General features: G+C 51.0%; 5 protein-coding genes across 5 annotated transcripts; 4 read left to right on the plus strand and 1 right to left on the minus strand.

The window, feature by feature from the left end:
* Positions 1–4,414: 4,414 nt before the first annotated feature.
* AKAW2_31224S (GPI anchored serine-rich protein) lies at positions 4,415–5,158 on the plus strand (the record flags this gene model as incomplete). The annotated part of the gene is made up of 2 exons (XM_041687825.1): positions 4,415–4,995; positions 5,053–5,158. 2 exons carry the CDS (start codon positions 4,415–4,417, stop codon positions 5,156–5,158), a joined length of 687 nt encoding a protein of 228 aa, XP_041541671.1.
* A 2,054-nt stretch (positions 5,159–7,212) lies between these two features.
* On the plus strand, positions 7,213–8,046 carry AKAW2_31225S (uncharacterized protein; the record flags this gene model as incomplete). The annotated part of the gene is made up of 1 exon (XM_041687826.1): positions 7,213–8,046. One exon carries the CDS (start codon positions 7,213–7,215, stop codon positions 8,044–8,046), a length of 834 nt encoding a protein of 277 aa, XP_041541672.1.
* An 806-nt stretch (positions 8,047–8,852) lies between these two features.
* Positions 8,853–12,679, plus strand: AKAW2_31226S (uncharacterized protein; the record flags this gene model as incomplete). The annotated part of the gene is made up of 9 exons (XM_041687827.1): positions 8,853–9,021; positions 9,097–9,300; positions 9,353–11,511; positions 11,555–11,630; positions 11,674–11,807; positions 11,856–11,872; positions 11,923–11,964; positions 12,013–12,302; positions 12,357–12,679. 9 exons carry the CDS (start codon positions 8,853–8,855, stop codon positions 12,677–12,679), a joined length of 3,414 nt encoding a protein of 1,137 aa, XP_041541673.1.
* Positions 12,680–13,696: 1,017 nt separating this feature from the next.
* AKAW2_31227S (DnaJ and TPR domain protein) lies at positions 13,697–16,031 on the plus strand (the record flags this gene model as incomplete). The annotated part of the gene is made up of 3 exons (XM_041687828.1): positions 13,697–14,510; positions 14,569–15,730; positions 15,779–16,031. 3 exons carry the CDS (start codon positions 13,697–13,699, stop codon positions 16,029–16,031), a joined length of 2,229 nt encoding a protein of 742 aa, XP_041541674.1.
* A 304-nt stretch (positions 16,032–16,335) lies between these two features.
* Positions 16,336–17,212, minus strand: AKAW2_31228A (uncharacterized protein; the record flags this gene model as incomplete). Its single annotated transcript, XM_041687829.1, has 2 exons — positions 16,336–16,687; positions 16,761–17,212. The coding sequence occupies 2 exons, from the start codon at positions 17,210–17,212 to the stop codon at positions 16,336–16,338; spliced, it is 804 nt and encodes a 267-aa protein (XP_041541675.1).
* Positions 17,213–17,748: the final 536 nt, after the last annotated feature.

Below are 17,748 nucleotides of genomic sequence, written 5' to 3' on the forward strand. Positions count from 1 at the left end.
CAATGTTCATCGTAGGGAACGACTATCTATCTACCCATCATCTATCCACCCGGACCATGTCAACCAAGTAACTAGTGCTAGTAGCTCCATAGAATGAACAACACTTCTTGGAAGTCTGGTGCAGGGTCCTGCCCTGCTGACCAAGTGTTGATTGTGCGTACCTGGAAAATCTTCCCGTAGACGCGCGGCATGACGATCCTCGCTTGGACAAGCCCTCCCCCACCCGATCATCCAGCCGTTTTGCTGGATCAGTGGTGGTTTGGCCCCCCCAAGGATGCTTACTGTTGATGATTACTGTGGAGTAGAGGGCAGTAGGTCATGGGTGTAACAAACAGCCAAATTGTCGCTTTGACGCCGGCATTTGCCCAAAGTACGGAGTAGTCTACTTTGTATATGCAGGGTTCCGTCACCATCTGTGCGTTCTCGTCACATATCACAAGATTTAGTCGCAAGCCTGTTGTTGACTTCATGCAGTTCACTCAATCCCTTTCCTTGCTCTTTCTTTCTTATAGATCGATATGGCGATCTCGTAGACGCGATGACCCAGGAAAGAACAAGACAAGGGCAAATAGCCAAGCACATTGGCAATCCTCCCTCCCGTAGAAGCAGTTAGTTAGCTATTAGCCGTCCAAGACGGCCCATACATACCATCATCATCATCCTTCCAACAACCCCAACACTTCCCCAGCTGGCGTCGCTTATTTGCCGCACCGAAGCCAATATAGGGGCCATCCGCTGAATAGATCAATACACGGAATAGGATGATGTAGTACGGTGAAAGGTATCCCTCGTCCACAAATTTGAGAAAATAACAAACAGATGCACACACAATCTAGAGTTAAGAGAGGGGATGGGGGAAATGCCTGCCTTTTGGACGTACGCAACACCCCATGGATCCATCGCAAGGAGCCCCTAAAACTGGGGTAAACCGTAAAGGATGTAGTCCGCTGTCCGCGTCTCCCCTTTGGTAAGGTAGTCTAGTAGAATTTCACGCCGACTGCCAGCCCGCCTCTCCCCTGTTGATCGGTGGAGCAATCAAAACTCAATTCTTGCACACATCATCATCATCATCAGCGTCGGCTCACTTGCAATAATTTTGTTTGATGGCATGTGGTTCGATGTATTCCTCGGGATTTATGTATTGATTTACTAACGAGTTGGGTTCTAGTTACTAACATATGATTGCTAAGTAAGTTCCTCTTGCTTGCTAACTCCTCTCTACTTTGTAGTTATAGTCTCCCCTACTATAGCGGTTCACCTAACAAAGAACGAAGACGGAAGATAGTATATCCTCAGATACTACTCCATATATAGAGATAAACTACGACTAGACACTGCGACTATTGATTTGCCAATCAGGGAAAGCCTGTCGTCCCTAAAAGACTGGGCATAAAACCCTGACAGATCCCCCCTTTTTCGCAGTTCGTCACGAGAGCGCGCGCCCTAAAAAAAGAATCCAGAAAATCTCCGTTTCTCAACGGGACTGGACTAAACTACGGAGTACCGTGGGAAGAAATCCGGAGACCTACTGTAAACTACTTAGTCCCTTATAGTAAGTAACCAAGTACGTAGTAGTATGAACCAAATATTTGCAATGGCAGCACAAAGTCTGAGCTTTTAATAGAAAGAAAAGGGTTTCAATAGTTTCATTGCTGATAATAGTCATGATGTGCAGACGCAGATTTTTAGCCTTTGTGTTTGTTATACACACTTACAGCTCATCACTCAGTTGGTAGACTAGACAGACTGGGCAAAAATTCAAGACTTGGCAATTGGGCCCTATTATTCATGCCACGGCATTTGATTCATAGATTTCGACTTTGAAGATCCATCCGATGTAGGTCACTTTCCTGATTGCTACATGATTGTCAACCGCCGTCTTTTCTCGGCGCTTAAGCTACCTACGTACTGTATGCAGTCTTTGCGCACACACACAATCCGTCTCTCTCGCTCGCACTCTCCCTTTCCCCCTGGCTCTTCCAATCAGATCATCGCTTGCTATTGCGCCATTAGCTAACTAGCAAGGAACACGGTTCTGACTCGTGAAGACTGCGTCAAAAGTTGACGCACACCCAGCAGACATATGGTGCGGAATGAGTGTGCGATAATAATATCAACTTATTTCGAGCCATATATTATTATTATTATCCTACCTAGTTAGCATGGCTAACTAACATGATAGCTAGACTACTAGCTCATACAATGTCCGACATCCAGACTAGTCAGAGAGCAGCCTAGTCACTACGCACTAAGCTTTGATTAAGCAATTAATGAATGCGACCGTGGCGCCGAGCCAGGCCTGGCTCTCAGCAAATGAAGCCCCCCCATACCAATAGAAACGGGGCCGGAGCTGTATGGAAGAAGTCTTTTACCTGTCGGATGAGCTTCTAGACCGATGCTGACAGGGATGCCAAAAAGCGCCGAGAATTATTCACTTCCTGATTTAGAAGAAGAGAGAGAGAGAGTGTGTGTGTGCTGACTTGCCTGCCTTGTAGGGTATGTTCTGCTCGGGATAGAAACAGCGCGTTCGCATCAAAAATAGCCGGTATAACTACTGAATCGGAAGATGTGGTGAGTGTCATACGTGGGGTGACAACACCACTTTGCTAACTTACTAGTATCTATCTACTGCCTTTGTACCTCACAGTAGTAGATCGGCTGCAATCCACGCAAACGACGGGAGAGATTGCTTCCGCTGACGAATGCTTCTGGACAATGACAATGGGAGACGGTTAAACCCGACACGTTGTTTGTTTGTTTTTTCTTTCTTTGCTGTTTCTTTATTTTTATTCTCTTGTTTTCATTTTTATTTTTAATATAATTTTGACGCCCTTATCTTATGGAATCATAATTTTGTGGGACTCTTGCACCTGTCACCCAAACAGTTCACGATAGTAATAACAACCAACCCATGCGCACTTATCCGAAGCGACCCTACTAATGAAACCTCCAGATGAAAATGGTACGTATCGAGGACGAGATTAGTTAGTAGTAGATAGTTTCCAGGTGGAAAAAAGAGAGAGACAGGGGGCATAAGTGGGTCCAGCAGCCAACCAGCCATTGGGCCAAAAGCGGGGAAGAGAGAGCCACAGCGGGATGGTGGCCAGAGCGATGAGTGGCCAACGGCATCAGGAACAGCCTGCAGGCTCCACCTTTCCCAACCCTGATTGGACAGTAGGGAGAAACATGAAACAAAGTCTAAGTTGGCATTCAACGTCCTGTGGCTCAGTAAAGCGAGGTTTCTGCCCCCTGAACTTATTTCCTTTTGATTATCGGGAGGGTGGATGATGATGACATCCTAATTTTTTGGAAGGTTTATTTACAAGTGATTGAGAAAAGTTGACCAGTAAACTGAGCCCATCCTTTCCCGCTTTTACTTGCCGTTGGGATGTTAAATGTTACTGCCTGTTAGACCGAGAATATTTACTAGTAAGGAAGTAAACTACTCATAGTGGTGATGTACTCCGGACTTAGTACTGCTAGTAGTAGTGACGGGACGATGTGCCTGAACTCGATGCAGGTACAGAATCCCGCGCGGTCCATCAAAGTAAATAATTGCTATCTACTATTGCTTGAAATCCAAAAAAGTTCGAACCTAAAAATCCAGTAGGGGAACCATTGATGACCCAACTAAGTATCTATCTACCGACCCCATTAATTCCACCCCCCTCCCCTGAGCCGAAGAGTTAGTCGAAGTGTTCTTCCGGTCGAAAAGAGCAATGGAGCGACCGATCAACAGCACTTGTCTCGCAACGCATGGACAGCTTGGACAGCATGGACAGTAATTCAGGGCCAGGGACGAAAGTCACTTGGCGGCACTAGTTGGTCTAGTCAGACAGGCGAAGGGGCTGGTTGGACCAACCAAGAGACGTGGGTGAGACGGGCGCAGAACCCACGAGGCGCGAAACGAAAAATGGAGCCCAAAGAACTAAAAGAAGAGAGAGGAAAGTGAGAGGGGGGCCAATTCGCGGGATTGCCCCAAACTTGCCTATGGAAAGGTTGCTCCTCACCCTCTCACTCTCACACACCGCATCGGCGCTCTGATTGACTCGGGGGCCATCAACTCCACCCGCGTGCAGTTGCGCTCTCCCCTTTTCGTCCCTGAGACGATCTCCAGGTTAATCTCCCGGCTCATACAAAGGCCCCCCGGTTCCCCCCTCTCCCTCTCAGCTCGTTCCTGGTTCTCTCTGTTCTTTCTCTTTCAAGACCAGACTTCTTTGCCTGCTTGAAGCATCCCATTGACTTCGGTCAGCCACTCTTTTAAATCAAACTCCAACGCAAAACCCCAACTAGCCACACTCTCTTTATCTAAACGCAGCTCTCCCTGTGTTTCACATATCAAAACAACCCACACATAAAAATCAAATTTATCGACCTTGACGGTTTTATTTTTTACCAACCACAACAATTCAAGATGCGTTTCTCTGCTGCCACCGTCGCTCTCTTCGCCAGCCTTGTTGCTGCCATCCCCCAGGATGTCGAGACTGTCTACTCCACTGAGGACGTGACCGTCGTCTCCTGCGCTCCCACCGTCACCAACTGCCCCGGTACCCTGCACGCCACCTCCACCCCCGAGGCCGTCGCTGCTGCCACCACTGGCGGTGCTGAGGGTGTCTCCCCCGTTGGTGTCACCAGCGCTGTCCCTGAGGCTCCCTCCGCCACCCCCGCTGCCGGCAGCTCCCCTGCTGGTGGTGCTGGTGCTGGTGTTGTTCCCTCCGGTGCTGCTCCCTCTGGTGCTGCCCCCAGCGCTGTTCCCTCCGGTGCTGCTGCCGTCGGTGGTGGCGCTGGCACCACTGCTGCTCCCCAGGTCACCGTTATCCCCGTGACCACCTGCGTCCCCACCGTCATCATGTCCACTAGCACCATCGGTGGTGGCTCCGGTGCCGGTGCCTACGGCTCTGGCTACCCCAGCGGCAAGCCCGCCAAGTCTTCCTCCCCTGTCATCCCTAGCGGTGCTGGTGCCTACGGCTCTGGCTACCCTAGCGGCAGTGCTACGTGAGTATCCTGACACCCTTTCTCAAAAGTAACCAATCATACTAACAATACGCACAGCCCCTCTCCCTCTTCTGCTCTCTACACCGGTGCCGCCAGCTCCGTCAACGGCAACGGCTTCGCTTTCGCTGGTGCCGCCGCCGCCGCCGCTTTCTTCCTGGCTTAGATTCCCCTTCTTGTTTATAGTAGCCCCGGGTCACTCGTGAGTCCGGTTGCCGCTATAGGCGGGGATCTTGGGCGCATGTGAATTGGTGAAGAGTGTCGGGGATTGGTCCATACTTAGTTGCGGTTTTGCTTTTGGGAGAGAAATCCGATTCGTTGCTTTTTATATCCTCTCTTATACCACTTTTATTCGAAATTTCCTTCTAGATATTTACGCTTCCCGGATTGCTTCGGAGTTCTCTTGTGAAGCAATTGGTGGCTGGATACGATTAATGTAACCCATGAAGCTTTCACATACCCAATTCGAAGCAGTTTATAGATTTAAATCAATGCCGTGCTAGAGCTATCATTTCCATCCGGTCCAGAACACCACGCCATACACCTGCTGTAGAACTGCCAAACGATCGGACATGTCCGACAACAGGGGCCGGCCCGAATCTCAATGGATGGATCTACCCATCACCTAAGTAATTGCCGTGATGACATGGGGCAAGTTGGAAGGAACTCAGCAAACAAGTACTAAGCAGGAGGCTGAATGGAGGGCTGAATCCGGGGAGGCCGCTCGATCTTGGGGGCTACACAACGTAAATGTTTCAAGATCTCGAATTAATTTTTTTTCTATCTCTTTCATTTATCGGCGACCGGCTGTGATCCGAATTTTGCGGTTCGTCTCGTTGCTGGTCTGCGCCCACTGGTGTGTATCACATTGGTCTCGCCAGTGCGGGCGATTGATTGGGTGGCTGTTTCAGATATTCTCTGGCTTAAAATCCGAGTGTCGCCCTCAGCCCTATTTGTGCCATATTGATTACTTCTTTAGGGGGGTTTTGCCGGGCGATTCTGGAAGGGATTGACGATCGTCGATTTGTAGACGCTGTCAATGTGTAGTAAGTAAACTATTTCACGATCGTGTGTGTGTGTGTGTGTGTGTGTGGCTGTGTTTGGGGGTTTGGGAGATCCGTGATCTGGAGGTCGGGTTTGACGCTATTCTCCTTTAGCCCCGGGGCCACCAACAAACAACACGTGCTGTTTACTTGGTTGACAGCGGCAACATCCTCGCTGTGTCTGACTCGACTAAGGCTACCACATGGCCATCGCGATGAATAATGCCATGCAATATAGATTAGGGATTGAAGCAGCATCCAGTGCTACGCAAAATACTTTTCCCCTCTGAATTGGACTCATCCAAAGCTCGGACGACAAAGGATGTGGCAGTGTTGATTTTCCAACCTCATTCGGAATCCTTCAACCAACGAACCACATGCCCCCATTATCGCGCAGCCTCCACTTGACGACATGCTATATCGCTCAGACCCATGGAATCTCTCCAGAAGGCGTCTAAATGCATAGGGGCTTCTATCTGCGCTTATGATCGCCTCCACGATGAAACTACAGCTTCATGGTTACGATGACAGCACATCCAGTCTCGGACCCCAAAATCCTTCTTCTGCCCCAGTTCCGGGCCCATCCCGAAGGGCAAAAAAGAAACTATCGAGCACCGGGAGATCCTTCTACGGCGGGGTTTAACGTGAGCCGACGGATTGGTTTCCTTGTTCGCTTCTGAACCAAGGCGAACATCAGCCGGACAAGCCGAAAGCTTTGCCAACAGGGCTTGCGCCCTTTCCGCAGCTGCAGTCCACTATTAGGAGGTTGGAACGAACTACGAGGAGGAATCCACTGTGAGGCGCAAGGCGATTTCCTGACTGTCATGGGTGTTGTTGGCTCGTATTATTGTGTCTTTGTTGCTGTGCCCGTCAAAGAAATTGGCCATAGCCGTGCAGACAGAAGACAACACCACCCTTTTCCCACAGTGGACATTGTTCCAGCACTGCCTCAAGTATCAACAACTGTCTGATATATGAACTGTGCTCTTCCCTTTTGGACCCCCAAGTATATTTTCACTCGATTCTTGACGATCATACTTTTCCACACCGACTTTAATTCCTTCATCGGTACATAGGTCGCGTGCAAATGATCTTTCTGTGACATTTGCCCACAATTGCTTGGCCTACATCCACTTTTTTTCTACCTTCTCTTAATACCGTCTTTCAGATCTTCACAATGGACCTTTCATCCTTAGAAGGCCCGCCTATTGCCGACACTCGGTTCACCGTCTCGCCGCGACGAGCGAATGTTCCCAGTATTCGTCTGGACACGTCCACTCCAGTTAGCCCGATCAGCCCATTAACACCTCACGACCTCCCTCCACGACCAAGCTCGACGGACGCGATCTTCAGTCCCGTGTCTGAATCAGAGTACTCATTTGCGCTGTTCCACCACCACCACCATGAGCCGGAAAACAATCTCAGTTTCTACCAACGCTGCCACAGTCCACAGCCCCCGGTCACAGCCGACGAGCATGAGTACCAACAACAATCAAGGCCACAACCAACACTAAACCTACCTCCTCCCCCTCCTTCGTCCTCCTTCTCCCTTCACCCGTGGAGCTCCCGAACTCGAAGTGTTTCAGACCTTACCCCTCACCAATCGCCCAGCCCTTTGCTGAGCACGACCACCACAACCACAGTCACCACTCAGGCCGTGACCACCACCATTACCACCGAAGGTAACCGTCTCGTCTGGCTCGAGCACGAGAAGCTGTGGTTCTTGAAACCTTCCTCATGCCCCTCACCACACCTCAGCCCCGACTACGCCGTGACCACCAGACCCACCCCCGATGCTCACTATGCGCCTTACCGCCCTTCTTCGTTTCATGGCCAAGTCCATCTTGCTGCTTTAGCACAGAGGAGGGATGTACCCCCGCCATATGGGCGGCACATCCTTGATCGGCCCTTGCCTCCACTACCTACGGATGACGACGAAGACGAAGGCTCGAGCGGATCTCGGTGGACGGCGGTTGCGAGGAGGAGGGCCAACCGGGCTGTGTCGAGGTGAAGGTGCCCGTTTAGTGTGTGAGGAAAGTGGCGGAGTTGAGAGATGGATTGGAAACGGATATTATCAGCTGCTGGCCGGCTATCCTAATTTAACATAATCCTTGTTCTAGTTTAGTGGCGTCGCCAATTATCAAGCATAGCCGGGTGTTTTAGGGGGTGCATGTGTATTACTATTTTATTGTCTATTTTTTGATGCCTTTCATCTTGTACATTATCTCATTTCGGTCTCCTTTATCTGCTTACTAGGTAGTTGTTCTACTTCGCTCGAGATACCCAATCTGTGATAGATCATTTACTCCTTTCCCTCTCTTCTCACTTCTTACCTCGTACTTACCATCTCATTTCATCTCACCCCGTTCTCACACTCTCTTCAGTCACTCACCCATCCCCATCATGTGATACAATACAAACCAAACCATACCACTATAATCCCACACCTTCCAATCCCCATCACCACCACCACCACCTCATCTCCCCTTCCTACCCCCCCACACCCAATCACCATGGCCAACCCCAAAGCGAAAACAAGCACAACTCTACCAAGAGACGCAGTGAATGACCATGGATCAACAAACAGAATATACTCGCAAGACACGCTCAATTCACTCCATCAGCTCCGCGTCACCCCCTCAACTAACCATGTTTACTATCTTGACCTTCGCGTTCCGCTCCCTCGTTCTCCTCATCTACTGGATCTTCTACATTTCCTTGATAGTAATCGCCGTCTTCGTTCTCTGCTGCTTCTTGTATGCTGTGTTGCAGTACTTCATTGAGGTTTCGTCGTGAGGGCGCTGGACTAGGTTGACAATGGAGCAACGCGATCTCGTCTCGAGACCGAGGTCGGTGTCCCGGGCTCCTAGGAAAGAACCCCAGAGCAGCCAGAATTCGGAGATAGACGTTCTACAATTCGCTGAGTTGCATTTCGTGGCTGAGCAGACTGCAAAACATGCACGGTGCTGGGAGGGTCAGGTGGATAGTAAGTGTTTCCTTTCACCTCCCGCTTGATTTACTGTACTTGTTATTGGGTATGGAAGCTAATTATACGTGAAAGGACCTGCTTGCCCTGACTTCAAGGCCATCTGGACTTGTATCACCCCTAGGATGCGGGAGCTGTACGTAGATCGTGTCAAGTATGTTGAAACGAAAGGTTGGGATTGGATAAATGCGGACTATGAAGGTTCTTTGAAATGCTGGTATGAAAGGTATTTTGCGGGGGTCGATCAGGGAAGGGCTGAGATGATCTCTTGCGTTGATTGTGAGTGTGCTTTTGCTCTGGTCTGGTTTGAGAGTTGACTGACGGGATTCAGTTGCCGATTTCAAAGCTTTGGTTGATAATGTCGACTTCGAATCGAATGTTCCACAGGCCATCGTGGTTAAGGAAGAGGTTGATTATCGTGATGTCGTTCCTGAGTCCATGTTTGTTGATCAGGGCGAACCAGAACCAGAGCCGAGACCAGAGCCGAGAGCTGATTTTCCAGACGAGGATGTCGCCACGGCAGACTCGGTCGAGGAGTCCCCGCTAGAGTGTGATATCAAGATTCCCGCGAACGAAGAAATCGTCGCCTTGGAGAACGCTGTGGGTAAAGGAGTTGAGATTCTGAAGAAGCTATATGCCATTTTCTCAGGATCGGATGCCTTCGGCAATGAGGCAGACTGGAAAGCTGAGATTGAGCGGACCCAAAGATATGCCTGTACGGAGAAGGTGATCATCGGACTAGTTGGAAGCACCGGAGCAGGAAAGTCGTCACTCATCAACGCGATCCTAGATGAGAAGAATGTCTTGTCTACAGACTGCATGCGTGCTTCTACTGCCGTTGCAACGGAGATCTCCTACAACCAAGGAGCCACGAAGTACAGAGCAGAAGTCGAATTTATCGAGCGACATGAGTGGGAACGCGAATTGGAAGTCTTGTTTGAAGAGCTCCTTGACCACCAGGATGAAGTGACTCGAGGTGCAATCCCCAAAAATTCCGATGCAGCGGTGGCTCTTGACAAGATCAAGGCCGTCTACCCCATGCTGACACCCGAAGACATTTTGAACGCATCCGTTGCCAACTTGATGGCGAGCGAGAGAGTCACTGATCTCCTGGGGACTACTATGGGCTTTGAGGGAGACGACCCTAAAGCGTTCTCTACCAAATTGAAATCCTATATTGACAGCAAGGGAAAACGAGGCCGACCCAAGAAGTCTGCTAAGAAACAAGATGCCGATGAACACCCAGACTCTGCGAGCGACACTGACACAGCCAACCAGGGCATTGGTCTTTGGCCTCTTGTGCGTGTTGTGCGGATATACACCAAAGCCCCAGCCTTGGCAACTGGTGCGGTTTTGGTGGACCTTCCTGGCATCTTTGACTCCAATTCCGCGCGAGTTGCCGTCGCCGAAGATTACATGAGACGCTGTTCGGCTCATTGGATTGTAGCTCCCATCAACCGGGCTGTCGATGATAAAGTCGCGCGTGACCTGCTCGGAAAGAACTACAAGCTGCAAATGCAAATGGATTGCGCATTCAATGACATGACTTTCTTTTGTACTAAAACCGACGACCTAGTTCCAACTGAGGTCATCCATTCTCTGGGCCTCGACTTGCCAGCGTTCAATGAAGTTCAAGAGCTGCCAGCTAAGGTTGAATGGCTGAAGAACGAAATCAACGCTTTCGAGAAGCCTAAGAAAACAATCATCTCGCAGCTGGAATGGGTAGAGACCGAGATTGAAGAACTTGAAGAACGTCTTACTGGCGATGAGTTCGGCTGTGATGTATTGGAGATCACTCCCAAACGCAAGAAGCCACACGGAAGCGAGCCCTTGGAAATGCCAGCCATTCAAGAGGCAGGTACCACCGAGATTCCTATGGTGGAGAAGCTCAAGAACCGATTCTCGGACCTCAAAGTTCGGCGCAAGGATCTACGGTCTCAGCTAAAGCATATCAATGAGGAAATGGACAGCAAAGTGGAGGAGCTGAAAGAGCTAGAAGACGGAAAGGAAAAAATGGAGCACTCTGTCATAAAATCTTGCATTGAGGCGAGGAACAGGTTTTCGAAACAGCAGATCAAACGCGACTTTGCCTTGGAGGTTCAGAGTTTGGACCAGGAACTTGAAGATGACACCGAAAACCCAATCCAGGCCGCAGGTTGTGATTACGACGAGCTGGAAAGGAACCTTCCTGTGTTTTGCGTGTCGACCCGGGCTTACCAAGGTCTCCGGGGTCGGGCTGATATGGCAAAGCTCGTTGGTGGCTTCTCCGAACTGGAGGAGACTGAGATACCACTTCTACAGCGCCATTGCGTAAGGCTCACCGAAAAGGCCAGAGAAGAATCGTCTCGGAGGTTCTTGACCCAACTGAACCAGGTCCTGCAGTCGATGAAGCTGTGGTGTTTGGTGAGCACGGCAACAAGCGACGCCTCAGAGCAGAAAATCAAAGAGATTGAAGCCGACTTCGAAAGTGTGTTTGGCGGACTGACAGAAGTATGTCCACTTCCTCCTTCCTAATCCAGTTCTGACCTTTTAGGCTGCGGAGGCGCATATGAACCATTTCGACAGTGTCGCCAGGGAGACTGTCCAAGTAAACATCTTCAATAAACTAAGTAAGTCTTCTGATGGCAAATCCTAGCAGCGCTAATGGTACAGACCGAGCGTCGCGACATGCAGTTGTCCAATTCCCCGAAGCTGTCTCTCGCTGGAATGCCCCAGGCAGTTCCGGGGGACTCCGATGGAATACATACAAGGCCATCTGTCGCCGTCGGGGAGTATATCATAAGATAGTAAGTCCCTCCATACAGGCGCAATAAACACAGCTGACAGCTATTCAGGATTGGAATCAAGATTTGTAAGTCAAAGATTAAGCACTAGAGTCCAAACCGACCTAATCGCTTGCAGAGCCCGACCAATGCTTGATAAGATAGCTTCATCCTGGAAGAGGTGTGTTTGCTATCTAGGAATGCTCTGGATCAGTCTAACGCGCAACAGGACTTTCACGGAACTTCTCCCGCATTGCCTTCATTTTTTGAAGGAAGATCTGGAAGCCGTGGTCAGTCAATTCCACACACAGGTGATTGATTCCGTCAAGCAAGGTGTTCCTGAAAAAATCCGAGTCCAACTGCAAGATACGCTCGTCGCGTGCCGTCAGACAATGGGAGAGCAGTTTCGACAGGCTGAAAAGTGGACCATGCAAGAACAGAAGCGTATCAACCGAACGTTCGCCGAAGCGATCGCTGAGCGACTGAAAGAAACCTACCAGGCCTGTGCCTCCGAAACAGGTGAGACTCTATCGCAGCTAGTCGAGAAGTATTCTAACATGCTCGTCACGACAGGACGAGGAAGCTTACAGCGTATCAGGGCGTTGATGCAACAGACAGCAGAGGACCATGCCAACGATGTCCTCCGAGGAAGCACGGAGAATGCAAAGCACGAGCTTGGGAAGCTACTTGACGGCCAGCAAGCTGAGGTGGATCGGATTATCCATAATAGACTACAGCGGATTTCAGAGGACTACCATAGGGCGCTGATCGAACCACAGATCAAGCTGTATACGGAAGAGCAGATCCGCATGAAGAGTGAAGTCGCTAAGATCGTCAAAGAAGCTGAGGCGGAGTTGCTACTGGGACACCTTTTGGGAGGAGTTCGTTCTTCGTAACAGGGGAATAGCAGCCGTGCCTAAGAAAGTGGAGCACTGTGGGGAGGCAGGACCGATGCAGATGGAAGGCGGGAGAGCAGGAGAAGAACAGAGAGGCAGTGAGAAGGAAAGCGATGTTACACGTCTGCACTTAGGGTAAACGTGGACTGGACGCACCAACATGCGGGTGGCCCCAGCTTGGGTAGAGAGAGGTGGACGGAGCGATAAGCCAACCGCAGTGTTAAGATAGTCTAGGCCACATAGTAAAAAGAGAAAAAGCTTGTCAAACTGCGACCGCCATGACAGACTAGAGGCGTAGGATGGAGGGGAATCATTGGCAGCGCGTAGTGTTGCTGTTGGCAACTCGCATGACGAAGGCAAGACGCTAGCCAGTGATGGTCGGTGACCCAGCCTCCGAATTTTCGAGCGACTGGGAGGGCCGTCTGGATGGAGACTATTTAATATTAGTAGCAGCGTGACAGATGGAGGCCAGCGCCGTTGAACTTTTTTTCACATCACTTCATTCATCTGTGTTTGTTGAGTGTTGACTTTGACTTGACTTGAGTGTTTGTGACATTTGCTGTGCTGTGCTGTTGCTTTGCTTGTGTTTTATTTATTCCGCGAGCAGTGAAGTGACATTAAAAGTTGATTTGATACTACTCCGCGCTGGCATTCTTTTCCGAAGCTGCAACTGAACAGATACGACCGATCATGATGAATGCTTGAGACGGATTAAGACCGATACGAGCAGTGATAACAATCGGGATTACGAACAGAACCGAGAGAGAGAGAGAAAGAGAAAGAGAGTGTGACAGAAACAGTGATAGATTAACACTGACTGTCCACCGACACGACTAATAATAATTGATAAATTAACCAGGTGCAGACCCGCGTCAAGTGAGGGATAACACCCGCGGATCTGAAGAGAGAGACACAGAGAGAGAGAGAGAGAGAAAGAAAGAAGAAAGCAGAGAAACAAATTCCACCGCCTTCGCTGCCCTTCGATCGGCGCCACCAATCACAGTCAGCCCAGCGGCGATGGGGCTCCCGCATCTTTTCTCTCGTCACAAATCTTCTTCCTCCAAATCCTCTTCTTCCAAGTCTAAATCTACTCCGACAACGACTGCTTCTGCTCCTGTTCCTCCTACTCCTCCCACTCGCTCGATTCCTGCTTCTTCCCCCCCTCCGTCTTCCTCTCCTCTCCCCCCTCCTCCTTATTCTTCTTCATATTCAGCGAGTTCCCCTCTTCCCCCACGTCCATCCGCAAGAGTCAAGACCGACGACTCATTCCCGACTCGACCTCCGCCCCCTCCTCACCGGGCAAAGACCGTTCATTCGGCTCCCTCTCGCCACCCCCATCCTCCTCCTACGCCGCCGCTTCACCATCCGCAGTCGTTTCCTACTCCGACTCAACGTCCTTCCATTCCTCGAAAACCTACTCGTCCGGCGCACAGTCGTTCCACCTCCACTCCCTCCAAATCAGCCTCGGTCCGGTCGAAACCCTCGTCCGTCCCCCGGTCCGCGTCGTCGCTGTCTGCCGTTCATTATCGGTACTCGCACGACCCTAACTTTCACCCGCTCAACCTTCATCCCGACGAACTACGTCGTCTTTCCGCTATGGCTGCCGCTCGTGATGATATGCGAAGCTCGATGGACGTCGATACCAACGATCCCCGCCTCGGTTCCCCTTCTGCCACCAACGGTGTGAATGGTACTCACACGGAGAAGAGTCCCACCCCGCCCCCTCACCGGTCTAATGGAAACACCGCTGAGGCCGACTCCTTCAAGCTGGCTGGAAACAAATTCTTCAAGGATGGCAACTATGCCCGCGCCATTGAGGAATTCAACAAGGGTAGGTTAATACCTGACTTCAGGCAGATTCTGGTGGCAGTTTAGTAACGATGGTACAGCTCTCGAGATTAGCCCCAACTCGTCCGTCTACCTGTCCAACCGGGCTGCAGCATACATGGCGGCCAACCAATACCTGGCTGCTCTGGAGGACTGCGAACGGGCCCGCGAGCTCGACCCCACCAACACTAAGATCATGTACCGCTTGGCCCGTATCCTGACCGCTTTGGGCCGTCCGACGGAGGCTCTTGACGTGCTGTCTCGTATTGAGCCCCCGGCCTCCGCTACTGACCGTGCGGCCGCAGAGAAGATGCTCCGCTTTGTCAGCCAGGCGGAGGAGGCTCTCTCGCAGGACCGTGGTGTCTCGATGGTGCTGTTCTGCCTCGACCAGGCTCGTCAGCTCCTCGGACAAGGTGTCAAGGAGCCCCGCAAGTGGACACTGATGACTGCAGAGGCCCAGTTGAAGATGGGCAATGACAACTCGTACGGCAAGGCACAGGACATTGCTATTAGCATGCTCCGGGTGAACAGCCAGGACCCTGATGCGCTGATGATCCGCGCCCGGGCCTTCTATGGTATGGGTGACACGGACCAGGCGCTGAAGCTGCTGAAGATGTGCCTGGGTCTGGATCCGGATATGAAGGCGGCGATCAAGCTGCTGCGGACCGTGCAGAAGCTGGTGCGCACCAAGGAAGAGGGTAACACAGCCTTCAAGGCCAGGGACTACCGTCGCGCCATCGACCTGTGGGGTGAGGCGCTGACCGTCGACCCGAAGAACAAGGACCAGAACGCCAAGATTCTGCAGAACCGGGCGCAGGCCTACATCAACCTGAAGGAGTACGACAACGCAGTGGCAGACTGCAACGAGGCCCTGCGGCTGGACCCCGGGTACCTCAAGGCGCAGAAGATGCGCGCCAAGGCGCACGGCGGTGCCGGCAACTGGGAAGAAGCTGTGCGTGACTACAAGGCGGTGGCAGAGTCGAACCCGACCGAGAAGGGCATCCAAGAGGAGATCCGAAAGGCCGAGTTTGAGCTGAAGAAGGCGCAGCGCAAGGATTACTACAAGATCCTCGGAGTGTCCAAGGACGCGGGCGAACAAGAGATCAAGAAGGCGTACCGCAAGATGGCGATCCAGTACCACCCGGACAAGAACCGGGACGGTGATGCTGGTGACGAGAAGTTCAAGGAGATTGGTGAGGCGTACGAGACTTTGAGTGATCCTCAGTAAGTTCCTCGCTAAATATGGTGCTTGGCATCTGCTAACCAGCATAGGAAACGTGCTGCCTACGACAACGGCGACGACCTGATGGACCCCGCTGATATGTTCTCGCACGGCGGCTTCGGCGGCATGGGAGGCATGGGCGGAATGGGCGGTATGGGAGGAATGGGAGGCATGGGTGGTATGGGAGGAACCCATATCAACATCGATCCCAGCGTGCTGTTCAACATGATGAACGGCGGCGGCGGTGGCTTTGCGCACGCAGGAGGACAGCGCGGAGGATTCCCCGGCGGATTTCCCTTTTAGACAGCGTGCATGCTAAAAGTTGCTGCTGTTCCTGTTGATTGTTCGATTTGCTTCCTCTGATTCCCACCCGCATGACAGACTGGGCGATAGACTGTTTTTTTTCTTCTTCTTCTTATTTCCTTTGGTTTTCCTTCATCCGTTGTGGACGGAGTGTCTTATTGATTATTGATTGATAGTATGCTGGCGGATGCCAGAGGCGTTATATACCTGGGATGACTGATGAGTTGGGATAGGATGAATGTATGATCCTAATGCTGTACTGAGAGTAATTTCTGAGTAAATCTTTAAGTAGTGAACACTGTATTTACACCCAGCCTTCCTCCCTATTATCCCTGCTGTCTTTCTTCTCACCCCTCCCCTCCCCTTCTTCATTCTGATCATATACATCATCACCATCATCACACGAAGCAAGCAACCCCCCAGGATCATGAAGCACATCCTCCGGCGAACTGGTAATAACAATCGGCGCCGCCGTGCCCCCACTACTCGAAACACCCCTATCCCTCTTTTTCCCACCACTTCCACTCCCACTCCCATCCCCAGACGCAATAGCAGAAGACCTTGACCCCTTCCTCATCTTCGCCTTCACCCTCGAGACTAAGATATGCAGCGCGGGGATACAGCTACAAATGAGCCCGAAACCTCCTTCCGCGTTCCTACCCCCCAAACCAGTTAGCAAGCACACAACCACAACCAACCCCCAATCAACCACCCTCAGTGAAAGCTTACCCCGACAAAAGTATTCTAGCGTATACCTGACTATCCCCCAACCCACCCACGCCCACGCCCACCACCAGCACAACCCTATAAATACTAAATCCCACAGCCAACCCGCCACACCCCAGCATAGCCCCCACTTTCACCTTCTTGACCACGCCTAATCGCAACGGGAACATCAACCCGATGGGCAGTAGTAAGATCGCCAGGTCTGTGATAACGCTCATGATCGCATCAGCGAGAAACACCGCCCCCTCGGAGAGACAGTTAGGGTTGTGTGGGTTGTTGGGCGACGTCCAGAATGTGGAAACCGGGTTGCAGATGAAGATCTTGATGAAGAGGATGGTGATGTAGTAGATTGTTGTGAGGGCGATGGTGAGGTATACGGTTAGGGTTTGGGAGCGCCGGAGGATGAAGAGGCGGGCGAGGATGGTCAGGAGGGTGAGTTTTGCGAGGAGGGCCATGGGGACGTAGATTATTGTTAGGGTATAGAATAACTATTATTTTCATCTCGGAGGTTAGGAAGGTTGTATGTAATGTGGCGTTAAGGGGAGGAAGAGAGGTATACCTTGTACACTATGGTTGTTTGTGATGGGGTGAGGGTTGAGGGGGGTTGGGTGCCGTTGTTGAAGATGTCTATCTTCTTTGTTAGTATGTATGTTATGCATTGGGTGTAGATAGTATGTAGGGAGAAGGAATAGGGACATACAAAAAAGAACTAATATGCAGTATGCGTCGAAGAATATCTATCCCATTTTCATTCACTATATCAGTCTCTTCTCTATACTCAGTATGGATATGGGTAGGGTAGTGTAGGATGGTGTATATACCAACGATACAAAACAAAAGCCTATAATCCATTAGCCAACACATTCGTCTATATAGAGGGTAGGAGGTATACCATCCTCAACATCCACCCCCTTCTTAAACCTCCATGCTACAACCCCCCGTAGCGCGACAAACCCCGTTACCAGCGCCAGACACAGGATCTGTGTGATGA

The sequence above is a fragment of the Aspergillus luchuensis genome, chromosome 3 (assembly GCF_016861625.1).
Source record: "Aspergillus luchuensis IFO 4308 DNA, chromosome 3, nearly complete sequence".
Classification (NCBI taxonomy): Eukaryota; Fungi; Ascomycota; class Eurotiomycetes; order Eurotiales; family Aspergillaceae; genus Aspergillus; species Aspergillus luchuensis.